Source organism: Pleurodeles waltl, chromosome 9, assembly GCF_031143425.1.
Source record: "Pleurodeles waltl isolate 20211129_DDA chromosome 9, aPleWal1.hap1.20221129, whole genome shotgun sequence".
NCBI lineage: Eukaryota > Metazoa > Chordata > Amphibia > Caudata > Salamandridae > Pleurodeles > Pleurodeles waltl.
In genome coordinates, this window is record NC_090448.1 from 547,060,334 (window position 1) to 547,073,369 (window position 13,036).

The following is a 13,036-nucleotide window of genomic DNA, read 5'->3' on the forward strand; positions in this document are numbered from 1 at the left end:
TCCTTGTCCTAACTCCGGTGTGATGATTTAAGTATTTAGGGAGGATGGATAAGGAGTGTACCTCTCTCCCCTCCTTAGTTCTTTTTGTGCATGTAGAAGGCCATACAGAGCTATTTTGAGGATAACTGGAACACTATGGGAAATCATAGTACTGAATGGGACACTTCGAAGGTCGTGATCCGAAAAGACTGCCTGGGAAAAATCTATGGCACAAGGAGGAAGCTTGAGAAGGAACTACAGGAGGGTGAGTCCAGACTTGCCCAGCTGCAGCAGTGGTTGCGGCGGAGGATCTGGAGGACCTCAAGGCTACATGTAGACAGGCGGTGAAGATATGGGACAGGTTAGACTTCAATATGCGGCACACCTATAGGCAGAGACTCCATGGAAAAGGTGAATGGTCTGGGTGCATGTTGGCTTGGCTGTTGAGACGGGAAACATCCCCCCAGTGATACTCTCCTTAAGGAGCGCAAATGGACAGATAGTGGTGGGACAGTTTGCAGTTAACCTGGTGTTAAGTGATTACATGACAGAGGTCTATAAAGCACTCACTGGAGATAGGCCACAAGACACAGTAGAGTTCTTAAGGTATATTGATATCCCCTACTTGTCTGCAGCAGACAAAGAGGAACCAGAGGGAGAAATCCAGCTAGAGGAATTGAGAGCAGCTCTCCGAGACATGGCCAAAGGAAAGTCCCCCGGTCATGATGGCCTCCTGGTTGAGTTTTATCAGATGTACTCAGCTGACCTCATGCCCAAACTCCTGGAAATACTCCAGGAGGCAGTATTGATAGGAGTCTTACCGGATTACTTGAGAGAGGCCCTCAAAATAATGTTGTTGAAACCTGGCAAGTTCCTAGATGATCTAAGTCTCCGTAGACCACTATTTATGTTAAATGTAGACGTAAAGTTATTGGTGAAGGTTTTGGCTACACATCTTTACTAGGTGGTCTCCTGGTTGGTGCACACAGATCAGTGTGGTTTTATGCCGGGTAGGGGTACACACAGGAACCGTAGGAGGCTCCTGCATGCTATGCATGCCACCAGGGACCTGGAGGTGGAGTAAGGCCTTTGACACCCTGTCCTGGACCTACCTCTGGGAGGTGCTCAAGAGCATGGGGTTTGGTCCTGAATTCATTGCATGGGTTTGATTGTTGTACATGGCCCCCAGGGCAGAGTGCATACAGGGCAAGTGTTTTTGGAGATTTTAAACATAGAGAGGGATACCCATCAGGGCTGCCCATTGTCACCACTCCTTTTCGCCCTGGCCATGGATCCCCTGGTGAGTTACCTGCAGGAGAAACTCGGGGACAAGGGGATAAGGGTTGGAGACACCGTGCATATAGTGTCTATGTATGCTGATGACACTCTCCTTTATGTGACTGAATTGACCCACACAGTCCTGAGGCTGTTACAACTAATGTCAAACCTTGGACAGGTATCAGGTAAACCACCATAAAACAGTGTTGGTCCCTATGCCTGCATTGCCTTCGTGCCCTGTTGCAACTTGGGAGCCTAACCATTTTCGATACCTGGGAATACAGGTGACACATGATGAACACATGCAATATGACCTGAACATGGGCCGTGCATTGACAGATGTTACTCGATCTGTGGATTTTTAGAAGCCCCTATTGCTGTCGGTCATGGGGCAGTTGGAATTGGGCAACATAGTCTTACTAAGATGCCTATACGTGATGCAGAATTCTTTTTGCAAGCTACTAGCGTCAATGTTTTGGGAGCCAGTTGGCGTCCTAGTGGCATTGGTCTGAGCAGGCAAACTCAGCAGAGTAATATTACAGTTTCTGAAATTGGACAAAGTGCCGGGAGGACTGAGATTACCAGACCTCCAAATGTATTACTTTGCGGGATTACTTCAATAAGCTGTGCTCTAGTGTGAGAAAGAATCAAATTGGGAAAAAAAGCTGCTAGAGGGCTTGCTACCCCTGACTGATCTCATAAAACTCCTGATGAGTGGATGTAGGGTCCTGGAGAGCACACCATTTATAGTGATACAAGTGGCTTTGGTCTCAGAAAGGGTGGTGACATATGTATTAAAAAGAGCACCATACACGAAGATGCTCCCGCTCTGGTGGCTCAAGCCCTTTTTATGCCTTAAAGGCTCCATGAACATAATGCCCTGGATCGAAGATAACTGTCGAACTGCCCAGGGACCTATATCTAAACAGTACTTGAATTACTCTAGTAGAGGAGGGCGAGCTATTGGGAGTTGGCCTGGGACGATTTTTACAGTATGCGGCCATGTCACGTACAGCCTCTGATATATTGACCAGATATCGGGAAGAACAAGTGGAGTCCCAGGCATTGCAAGTCCTACTGGATTCAGGGGCACAGAGGGGCCTAGTTTCCCAAATTCATGCGGCCCTGAAGGGAGACAGGAAAGTCCACATAGCTAAGTCACATTCGGACTGAGACACAGACCTGGATGCCCTCTTGACTGATGGGGAGTGGTGGAGAGCTGGTGCACAGGTACGTGAGACAGCAAGTGTAGCTAGGTTTAAACTCACGCAATTCTACTACCTTCATAGGGCAAATCTGACTACCCTACGCCCGAGTCATATTTACCCTGCCCGCTCGGCTAATTGAGCAAGATGCAGAGTATCTCTGGCCCGCTTTGCCCACGTCACGTGGGACTGCAGGATGTTGCAGTCGTATTAGACGAAGGTCGTGTCCTTGGTCACCTGGATAACTGGGGTCCAATTAGCCCTGACCATCAAAAATTGCTTACTGGGCCTCCTGCCTCTCCTTATGGAAGGACGTAAGATGGGTTATAAATTTGCTCTCCTAGCACTGGTACTCGCCAGGCACCTGATAGCCATTCACTGGGCACGGGTGACACCTCCGACCCATGAGAAGTGATAAATGATAAAAAGACTTATTGGAATAGACCATTGTGGAGGGCGTGCTTCTCCGAAGAGTCTGTAGGCATGACCATGCGAAGAGAGATCTGGGTGTATGGGATGAGATGGTAGGCCGTATAGGAGGGGGTCGCAGTGGAGAGACAGAAGATTCTGTCGCAGATCGTTCCTCAGCATCGTCGGGCTCCCGGCCCACCACTCTCGTCTGACTGCCACTAGAGCTGAGGGTGGTATATGGGTGACTCACGCCCCATTGCAGCGAGTCTGCACCTGGCAGAGACAGTGAGATGGTGTGTGCTATGGCAGAATGAGGAGTGTAGTGATGACTCTATGCTCCCCGAAGGCCCTGTAATGCTATGGGTGGTGCTGGACTCTTTGGCTCCCTGTGTGGGTTTCTTCACCATGGCTGGGACTCCAGGTCCTCCTCCCGCTCGACTGATCAATATACTACGTTTGTTTACCCTGATGCAGCAAGCCTCCCATTCCCCTATCCTAACCCACATGGCTGTTAATTCTCACTTTGAAAGTAGAGCATGTTGTAATTTATCCTTGTACACCGTCACTGGAGACACCGGTTGTCGCCAATATAGATTTTGTAATTTTGACTTTTGTCTAAAATGTTATTAGAGCATTGGAATGTTGGGAGCTCCATTGGAGACAATGGAGTGCTCTGGGCTTGTACTGGCTGGTAAAAACCCAGAGCGTCAACATTCCAATGTCCTTTGTACACACTAACAGCTGTGAACAAAGGCCTCATGGAGCCCGAGGGGACTGAAATCCCCTCAGGCTGGTGAGGCATTTGTTTTATTTATTAGAACATTCTGCCCTCTAGTGGCGGAATGTTCTAATAGCTTTCTAGCCCTTCATAGCTGGGCTATACTGGCAATTAAAGTTGTGCTCCCTTGTTAAAGGCTCTCACCTTCGGCTTGGCCTTTAACGATGGAGAAGGCCTTTAACGGCTGGTATAGCCTGCTATGGTGGGCTCTAAGGCTATAATAAAGGCATACTTAAAAAAGAAATCTAAAAAAAAATTCCCTCTCACTCCGGGCGATATATAATGCAATCTTAGAAGACATATCACCTTTCCAGATGTCCATCAAAATCATGCTCTACTCCCAACACAAAGGACTGTTCTCTTACTGGTGCAATGGTAAGGACCTTCTCCCATAGTGTGGTCCCCTGACATTTCTGAATTTTCTAGTCTGTGTGTTTGCGAGCTACTCTCTGTCTCCCATTTTCATCTTGCTCATGCTGTGGATTTAAGTGCTCCCTGGGGGGCATGGAAAGGGAATCTGCTCTGTGGAAGCATGCACTTCCCACCTTCTTTGATATTTTAATTTAAGTTTATCCTATGTAGGTTTCCCTTACCCGGGTTATAACAGAACTCAAGGTTCCCCGCCTGAGCTACTCAAGGAATTAGCAATAGGGTCTTTTACCTCAAGCTCTGTCCTTAATGGCACGAATGTCAACCCACTGCGTGGGTGAAGTGCCATTGCATCACTCTATAGCACTATACCGGAGATTATTTGCAGAAGGGCTGGTCTCTCACTTTTCTCTCTTACTTATAACCATCAGGAAAAATAAGTTTGACCTGCTCCTAGGTATTGTTTCCACTCTCCAACTCAGATCACATCTTCCCTTAACTATTCGTCCTCGTTATTCCCTGAAAGTCAATCAATGTTCAACGAAAAGGTACTTGGAAATTCAATGAATTTACAGACTAGCTGGTTTCTCTGCTTCCAGGGACAATATACACATTTATTACAAGGATTGCTTCATTGCACCTGAGTTCCACTGGCCCCAGAAAACTAACCTGACAACATGTTAACACTAACAGCCTCTGCTTAAAGACAAATTCAAACATTAACATGCATTTTAACAGTGGTTTAACTTTTTAAATAAGTGGCTAGTAATTATAGGAGAAAAGCTAATATGCATCACCACATTTGGTAGTGATTGACACTAGTGAAATTAAAGGCGCAACACTGTATTTAGGGATGAGCGCAAAGCGCTCTGTTCCTGGTGTAATCTCTCTGTGGGCTTTTAACCCAGCCCATGTCAAGCCCATAACTTTGGTTGGTTTGTGGACTTGCCTTTTAAAATTAGCTTTATTTAATTTGAGAAAGGCATGCATACGTCATGCCTTTTCCAGTGTTTAGCCCACCTCGAGCGCACCGGCCAACTACTGAAAACTTACAAGGCTCCATGTTCTCCGTATGATTTCTGCACTATTTTTTCTCTTTATTTCTTAGGCAGCGCTATCTCGCTGGGCAGTAGTAGAGTGCTTTGCATGACATCGACCCTGTTACATGGATATTTGCACGTTTGCCAGTTACATGGATAACTGCACTTTTGCCGGTTACATGGATAATTGCACTTTTGCCAATACGTTTCACTGCGAGCAAACTTCTGTTTCCTTTTGTGTGTTTGCTTTGTGCTCATGGCGGCTGTTGGCTTGCTAAAGTGAAACTGTTTTACTTTTCAGTTTATATGGCAAAAAAGTTCAATTAGGAGTTTACAACGCTAACAGCTTTAACTTGAGTAAACGCGAGACCCACTGCACTGCAAATGCTTATTTTTTACATGAAGATACTTTTACTAGTTACTTAAGCAAGTGAACACCATATTGACTTTTTTTCACATAAATAGGTTGGAAAAGCCAGTCTCTAACACTACTAAAACTATGAAATGGTATTTTGTGTGATTCGTGTCACCCAACTCTCTGGTTTCTAAAACAAAAAAATTCAGAAAAAAAAAAGAAAAAAAACAAGGATGTGACTGATGAGTGTTCTTGGTGACCTCACCTGGTAATCTTCACGTTAGGTATATTAAGTGTTTGAGCGTCATGCTCTAACCCAGTCCCAGACATTCATAGTACATGGGGCTAGATAGTGTAACATGCAAAATTGACAATTGCACAGATAAAACAAATTTGTTCAGGGAGCAGATTGGCACTGCAAAGTGTCACAGGTACAGATGCAAACGATCCATAAAAGGTAAACTGCCACACAGGAACAGAATTAAACGTTGCAAATATTGGTAAAAACAGATTAGTATGTGCAATATCGGTTCTGGCGTGCATGTCATGGTTTTTACAACCATTAAGTAGTTAAACTAGTACATTAACTCACCTCTTCTGAATCTTTCGCGGACATTTCTTTACAATGATGCCTTCTCCACGAAAGACCAGGTTCTGCACCAGAAGATGCACAATAACGCTGAATATTATGGATACAAGCAGCTTCCTCCAACATGTGCGCGGTGTGTCAAAGCATCTTTTTAACGCGCAATAGGAACACTCAAGACACATCACGGAGCGCGCGCACAGGAAAAACACTGGTCAGTTTGATTAGCCAATCGCGTGGTCATACCATTAGGATTTTAACTATGCCCCCGAAGAAGGGGGCGCACGCTGCTCGCGCTCAGTGTTAAGGTTCGTTCAATGAATTCGTGCCAAAGTCGGATCTTCCCTTGAACGCACTGTTATGAAGGACTCTGCTTCCTGGGTCTTGGCAAGAGCCACACATCTTTTCGTAGGCGAAGCAGCGGTTTCGGGAAACAAATTCTTGACACGCAGAATTAAAAGACTGCAGGCGAATGGGACAAATGAATTAGCGCCATTGAGCCATCGCACTCTTAACAACTACATAAATACATATATAATAATTAAAATGCATGCATATTGTTGTGATCAACTTCCCTGTTGTGAGCAGGCGTTCTGGTGTACATTTGTGCGCATGCTGTTGTTGTGATTAGTATTTAGTACTTTGAGCAGGCGCGGTCGAGAGATCGTTTGTGTGCAGTGTTTCTGCGAGGAAGTCTTACTGCTGTTTCTAAACTGTAGTTAGTCGCAATCATTTCCGTATTAACGTGAGCATTCAGGCATCAGACTGGATCTCTACACATAACACTGGGCAGAAAGAGATAATCGAAGAAAATGTTTTGGCAGGAGTCAGATGAAGTGAGTAGTCTTGTCGAGATAGTCGTTTGCCTTAGGACAGAACTTCCGCGTTGGCCAAGATTTTGATTTTACTAAAATATATATGATATGCTTACACAAAAGGTTTCAGCCGCTGCTCCTCGTTTAAACCACTGGTTATTTTCAGTTTGAGTGACTACATTGATGTCTCTCACAAGGAGTTCGTTTGCAGGCAAACTAGTTCGCTTCAGTGCCATTGTTTTTGTTTTTACTTTATTAGTACTTTAGTAGTTGTGATTAGAGCCTGAGGTGACAGCAGGGCGCTTCTGATACACATTCCACCTTTATCAGATCCCATCTCCTGCCAGTGCGGTTGTAAATTCATTGGATTGTTTTGCTTTGCTGATTGCTACTGTTTCACACCATACTAGACCACATTATATCCATTTGAAACTGTTCTGTATTCATTTATCTTTCTTTCTTTTTTCTTTTATTTTTGCTCCTTCTCTTTCATTTTTCGTGTCTTTTAGCTTTCACTTGCCTTCGTATTACTTTCTATTACCTTCTTTTTTATGCCTTCCTTTTTTCTTTCTTTCTCTCTTGGCTTGTGTTTCTTTCCTTCTGGCTTTCATTCTCCTTCCTTCTTTCCTGTGTTCCTTCTCTTTCTTTTATCTTTCTTTCTTTCTTTCTTTCTTTCTTTCTTTCTTTCTTTCTTTCTTTCTTTCTTTCTTTCTTTCTTTCTTTCTTTCTCCAGTGCCAGAGTTATTGACTTTTTTACATCTGTGTAGCTGAGACCTTGTGATTTTACTAAAATGATGGTTAATGCATAGTTAGTTATAGGGGTTTGAGCCAGATGTCATCAACTAGTCTGTGGTTGGTGTCATTCACATTTTTCTTCCACCCACTCTAGTATGCGTTAAGTGGCAATGTCCACTTCAGTCATTGGCTGACTTCACTATGTTATGGCATGCTGCCCTTTCACAAGGAACACATCCACAAACAAAGTAGTCCCTTTTATTGCCAGGTGGTAATGTCTTTTATTTTGTGACCCAAAAAATGTTTTTCCTGTAGCAAATGATTTGTTGTTTTAAAATGAGAGCCCAGCTTATTCCAGAATAATAAGGTTTTGCAAAACCATGTCAAAACAAAATAAGGATTGCCAGAAGGCCAGTGGCCTACTCCAGACGTATTGGTTTGCCATAGTTTTTTTTTGGGGGGGGGTGAGGGGGGGGAGTTGGAGGGATGGCAAGAGATGATTATGTGATTCACCCAGAATCACAGGATGTTACGCAACACCAAGACTCAAACCTTGTTCATCAGCGCCAAAGTCGGCAGCTGTGGCTTAATGTCATATCTTGTCCGTGCACCACCACCTGCAAATTTAAGCTAATTTGATTGACTCTGTCCTTGAGTCTTGCTTCTGAGAGTTAACAGTAGTGAGTGCAGGCCTGTGTGGTCACACCCCCTCTTTACCACTGCTCCAAAACCATCAGGATACTTACTTCGTGGAGTGGTCGGATTACAATATGTGAATGAGCATAAAACGTTGTTTAAACATTGTATTGACTTAATAGATTTTTAAAGCACACTCATTCCAATTGTGTGCTATTTACATTGATTAAGACAAAATGGGATGGAGGTGACGGGGCATGGATAACGAACCAACTTTGTCTCAACGCCAAGGAAGACTGCCTGTATACAAAATGGGATACAGTGTGATGGAGCCTATTTTTGCTTGAGAGAGAAACATGGACATCTTTTAAGGCCTTTTATATATGTGTCACCAGGAGTGTGGGACTGGGACACCCACAAAACTAAAATTAAAAACAAGAATTTCTAATCAATTGGCACTCTTCTTAGCTCACTCTGCTTCATTTGCTTAACATGCAGCCTTCACTAATACGTTTACTAGGTGACCTCCATGCCACTGAGGACAGCATATTCAAGTATGGTGCTGGTTCTCTCTCCTTTGCTGCTGCATGAAAAGAAGTGTTGCTCTGTGCACATACCTTTGCATCACAGTTCAGTGGTGTGTATGGAAGTCTAGCATAGCTTTTGAACTGGAAGGGTATCCTTCTGACATAAAATACTATGCCTAGATATAATTTTAACTTTTCCAAGTTTGTATGTGTGCTATACAGTACAGCATACACACGAAGGTGCAGAAGCTTCGAGAAAACAAAACTTTTCTCCAATATTACATGTAGTTTGTGGCAGGTTTTTGGTGGAAATCCTTTTTACCTTTGCGTCAAAAAATATGGGTTGTCACATGGGCACGTGTATATACTACACATGGTGCTTTAGGCTACTTTCCAGCACAAATCATTATTTGCCTGGAAAGTAAATCCCAATTCAAGCATTTGTGTCAGTTTACAGCTTTTTTTTGTTAAACTGCAACAGTACATATGCTCGATAAATGCGATCCACACAGTTTTCCATGATTAGAATGATCTCCAAAAATTGGCCGTAGTCCTTTTCTCTGACAGTTTTAGTTTGTTAGCAAACAATAAAGCAATTTGGCAAAGAAGTGTTAAGTGAGGCAAATGCTGCTAGTGGTGTACGCTGCAAAATTAGTAACAGCATCATTAATTGTTAGTGTGCACCCAACCACCATATCACCAAAAACCTATTAAGAAGTAGCTACACCACTAAAAACTGTTCTTATGTGCTGTGCATGAGAAGTAGTATGGGAACTTAATACATCTAAAATGAGCCCTAGAGTCAGTATAGAGTGTAAGGGACTAGCAGTTGGGCAAATGAAGAGATGAGGCTGGTGTTTTTTTGGTACATTGTGCACGTATCTTGTTTTATTGTGGAAACCTAGTAAAGAACAGATAACCTTGCATCTGAAATTGTCCTGACGACCTATTTAAGGAAACATTCTCCCACTGCAGCACCGAAACACATGGATTTGTACAGACTACCGTTTAATGTGTCAAGTGTGTGCGAGTAATTAGTGGCTTAGGGCAAGGACAACACTTATAATGTTCCTCCATATCAAACCTGATTATGTAATTTTTCCCTTTCTTCTAGAAGCACGACCATCTTCTTTGGTCTTGCACACAACCCCAAAGACAGACACATTGCTCTGTGCAGATATCCACGTCCCTCTACTTACACCAGTTTGAATTAGACTGTTGAGTTTGTAGTTTAACCTGACCATCATGTACTGTTATACATTTCTGATGTGTGCCTGGTGTGGGCCCAAGTGAGGTTGCTGCATAGACTATAGTTGCACGTTCAAGTTACATCAGATGTATGTAATCAGTGCTATGTGAATTTGCCATTGTTTTCACAACCTTCACAAACATCTGTGGAAAATTGTTTAAGAGTTGATTAAGATGATTGCATAGGTTTTTCTTGTTGAAAACTGAGGTTTGCAGACTTTTTTTCACATATATCGTATTATTGGCAAAAATGATTTTATTAAAGATATACTTCACAGAAAAACGTTTAGTTCCTAGAGGCTTGTTTATTCGAATGGGCCAGGAAACAGGTTGCGGTGCCCGTCAGAATCATGAGAACCGCAGAAACCCCACAGATCTGCCTTATTTCCACCAGAGCTTGCACCTGTGTAAAACAAGAGAAAACTCTCGGACAAACTGTAAAGAGGAATGGGTACTTACCGGGATAATCTGGCTCCAATTTATCGACTCACCTAGTAAATTTCCCTTTCACATTGGAACCAGAGGTCCCACTGAGATTGCTTAGTGACTACACATCCCCGTGTTAATGGCACCACAAAAACACGAACTCCAGGGGTGATGACTTATCAGATGCAGGTCTGGGACACTTGTAAGGATGCACCTATTGTTCATGTACCCATAATGTCAATATGCATTGAAAAACGTCAGCGAAATGTAAGCACAATAAGGAATAATTATGTTAAAAAAATGTGGCTTGCTACTGTGTTGGAAATGCTTGAGTAGAATGACACATTGGTCTAGCCCTGTTGGGCTTTGGTCAGTTTTTTGGTAGGCGTGAACATTAGCGCGCTAAGATTGAGTGTTAAAAAAACTTTGCTTTGGTGAGGTGAAAAAAATACGAGAAAATTGTAATCTCTGCAAAACCTTATGATTGGAAAAAACATGCTCATCCCCACATGTCATAATCTGGTATGGATGAACTTTACCTGCTTCTGACACCATACACATATTAAAACAGATGACAATGATGAAATGTGTAGGACATTAGAGCCCCCTTTTGGGTCGGTCCTAGAGATCTCTCTAGCTGTTGAAAAATCTATGATGTATGCTACCAATACTTACAGTGAGCTATGGATCAGTGCATTGCTCATGATTTCTTTGCTTTCTTGTCTATCTCATTTTCTTGCATCTCGTTGCTTTCCTTCCTCTTTCTATTTTCCCTCCCTGAGAGCATAGTTTTACAGTGTTTCTGATTAGAAGAGCTGTATTGACTGCTTATATTTTCTTTTACTTTCAGTACAAGTGTTTTCTTGCTCTCTTTCTCCTGTACACTGCCCCCCCCAAATATATTTGCTCTGTATTCCCATTGGTCCCAGCAGCTCATCCTGTGCTTCCATCACCACTATCCAGCACAGCTTTTTTTCCAGTTTTTCAATTTTGTTTAACTCCCCCACCTCCTTTATTGCTGACCTGCCCCTCTTTGTGTTGTGTTGCTTGACACCCTGAACTGAGTTGCTAACCCCATCACCCCAGCTACCGCCCCCAGTCCTAAATTACTCCCCCATCTCTGGTAATATTACTTTAACCTTTTTCTGGAGGACCCAGTAGTTGTAGTTTGCTACAAGAGCACTTTTTTATCTATAATGCTCTTTTGCAGCCATGCATACGTCAACATGCTAAGGCCAGCAATTTTTACTTTTGTTTTCTTTTTGTAGATGCTGTTCAACATCAGCAACAATCACTGGCAAAGCTAATGCCTTTTAATAGTGAGACACATTGGCTTTTGTTTCTTGTTAGAGACAAGAAGATCATGAGTCACAAAAGACAACCATTTAAGATTTAATGTACCTGTGATTGCCCCTGTTTCCCTGACAGTCGCCACTATTATCCTTAAGTACATTACACAAAGATATGGGCAATGGGAATTTTCAATGGTGGTATTATGTAATCTGTCTTTATAGATGTTTTGCTTGCACTGATGACCGAGCTGAAAAAAATCTCTGGAATGCACTTCTTAGTTTAAAGAAGACATTTATTATTACTTCACCACGAAGTTCCTGAGAGAAGAGATTGGTAGGGTGGAGGCACACGATTAAAAATAGTCACAGCAATGAAAGGAAAATAAATCAAAGTGATTCTCAATTGCAATGTACACAGCAAATATATGTGATTATATTATAGTATAACTTCAAAGCAAAAAATAAAAGTCAAAATTCATCACCGTAGTAGGGCCCATCAAATGCTTCATCTTTCTCATGCCAGCAAGAACGACTCCTGTTCAACTGCGAGAAAGAGATTTTCCACCCCAACGGGACAACGTCAGGCAGCTGGCACCTGCTCCTGACTGAAGTCTTGGATTCCACGCTACTGAACAGAGTCATCTTTTTATATCTTTGAATAGAGAACTTTCTAGAAAGCCCTCCCCCTTAGAGGAGATTTATAAAAAAAAATGCTGGCTACTGTAGGTCAGAGTTGGGGAAAAAAAACAAGCGTCGAAGGTTGGTCAGGTCTCCAAGGCCCGTTCTTTTCCCGAGACTGACTAGAGGGAAAAAAAACAAAAAACTATGCGCTCCCTTATCATGTTAGGGTTCGGTGAGAGAAAAACACAAGCTTAGTTTACCATGTGGAAAAACACAGCTCAGCTGCGATGTCTCAGCTGCAATGTCTAACTCCACTATAAAGCCAATAGGCAGTTAAACTGAATGTCTAATGCCACGTTAAAGCCAATAAGCAGCTAAACTGAATACAGAATGTAATGTCTAATGCCACGTTAAAGCCAATAGGCAGCTAAACCGAATACAGAATTTAATGTGCTACTGGTGAACATTGAACAACTAATATGCACAGTGGTGAAACACAAAGTCACTGGTCAAACACTATTATTTTCACTACATCTCCACCCTCTGACCAATGACTTTTGTTTACTTTTCTCTTATTTCAAAGAAAAAAAAAAAAAAAAAAAACATTATAAGCAAATCAGGTTTGAATGATAAAAGCAATCACTGTAAAGCAATGGAAGTGGATTAACGTATTGATCTCATAACCTTTCAAATCAGATACACCTACAATGAAAAGACTGAAGCTTATATACTCTG

The 13,036-nt window shown here is 42.6% G+C and overlaps 2 protein-coding genes across 3 annotated transcripts in view; one reads left to right on the top strand and one right to left on the bottom strand.

The window, feature by feature from the left end:
• The window catches only part of LOC138259622 (uncharacterized), an 83,253-nt gene extending 76,561 nt beyond the window's left edge, over positions 1–6,692 (bottom strand). Inside the window, exons 1-2 of one of the 2 annotated variants that reach the window (XM_069207473.1) lie at positions 6,248–6,692; positions 6,008–6,069 (exon numbers count right to left, since the gene is read on the bottom strand). In XM_069207473.1, coding sequence (XP_069063574.1) covers positions 6,008–6,031 — 24 coding nt within the window. In that variant the 5' untranslated portion in view covers positions 6,032–6,069; positions 6,248–6,692. The other variant, XM_069207472.1, reaches the window with a different exon arrangement.
• The window catches only part of LOC138259621 (zinc finger protein 436-like), a 154,401-nt gene continuing 147,642 nt past the window's right edge, over positions 6,278–13,036 (top strand). Inside the window, exon 1 of the mRNA XM_069207471.1 lies at positions 6,278–6,309. The gene's annotated coding sequence lies outside the window, so the exon portion shown is untranslated. The remainder of the gene's footprint in view (positions 6,310–13,036) is intronic.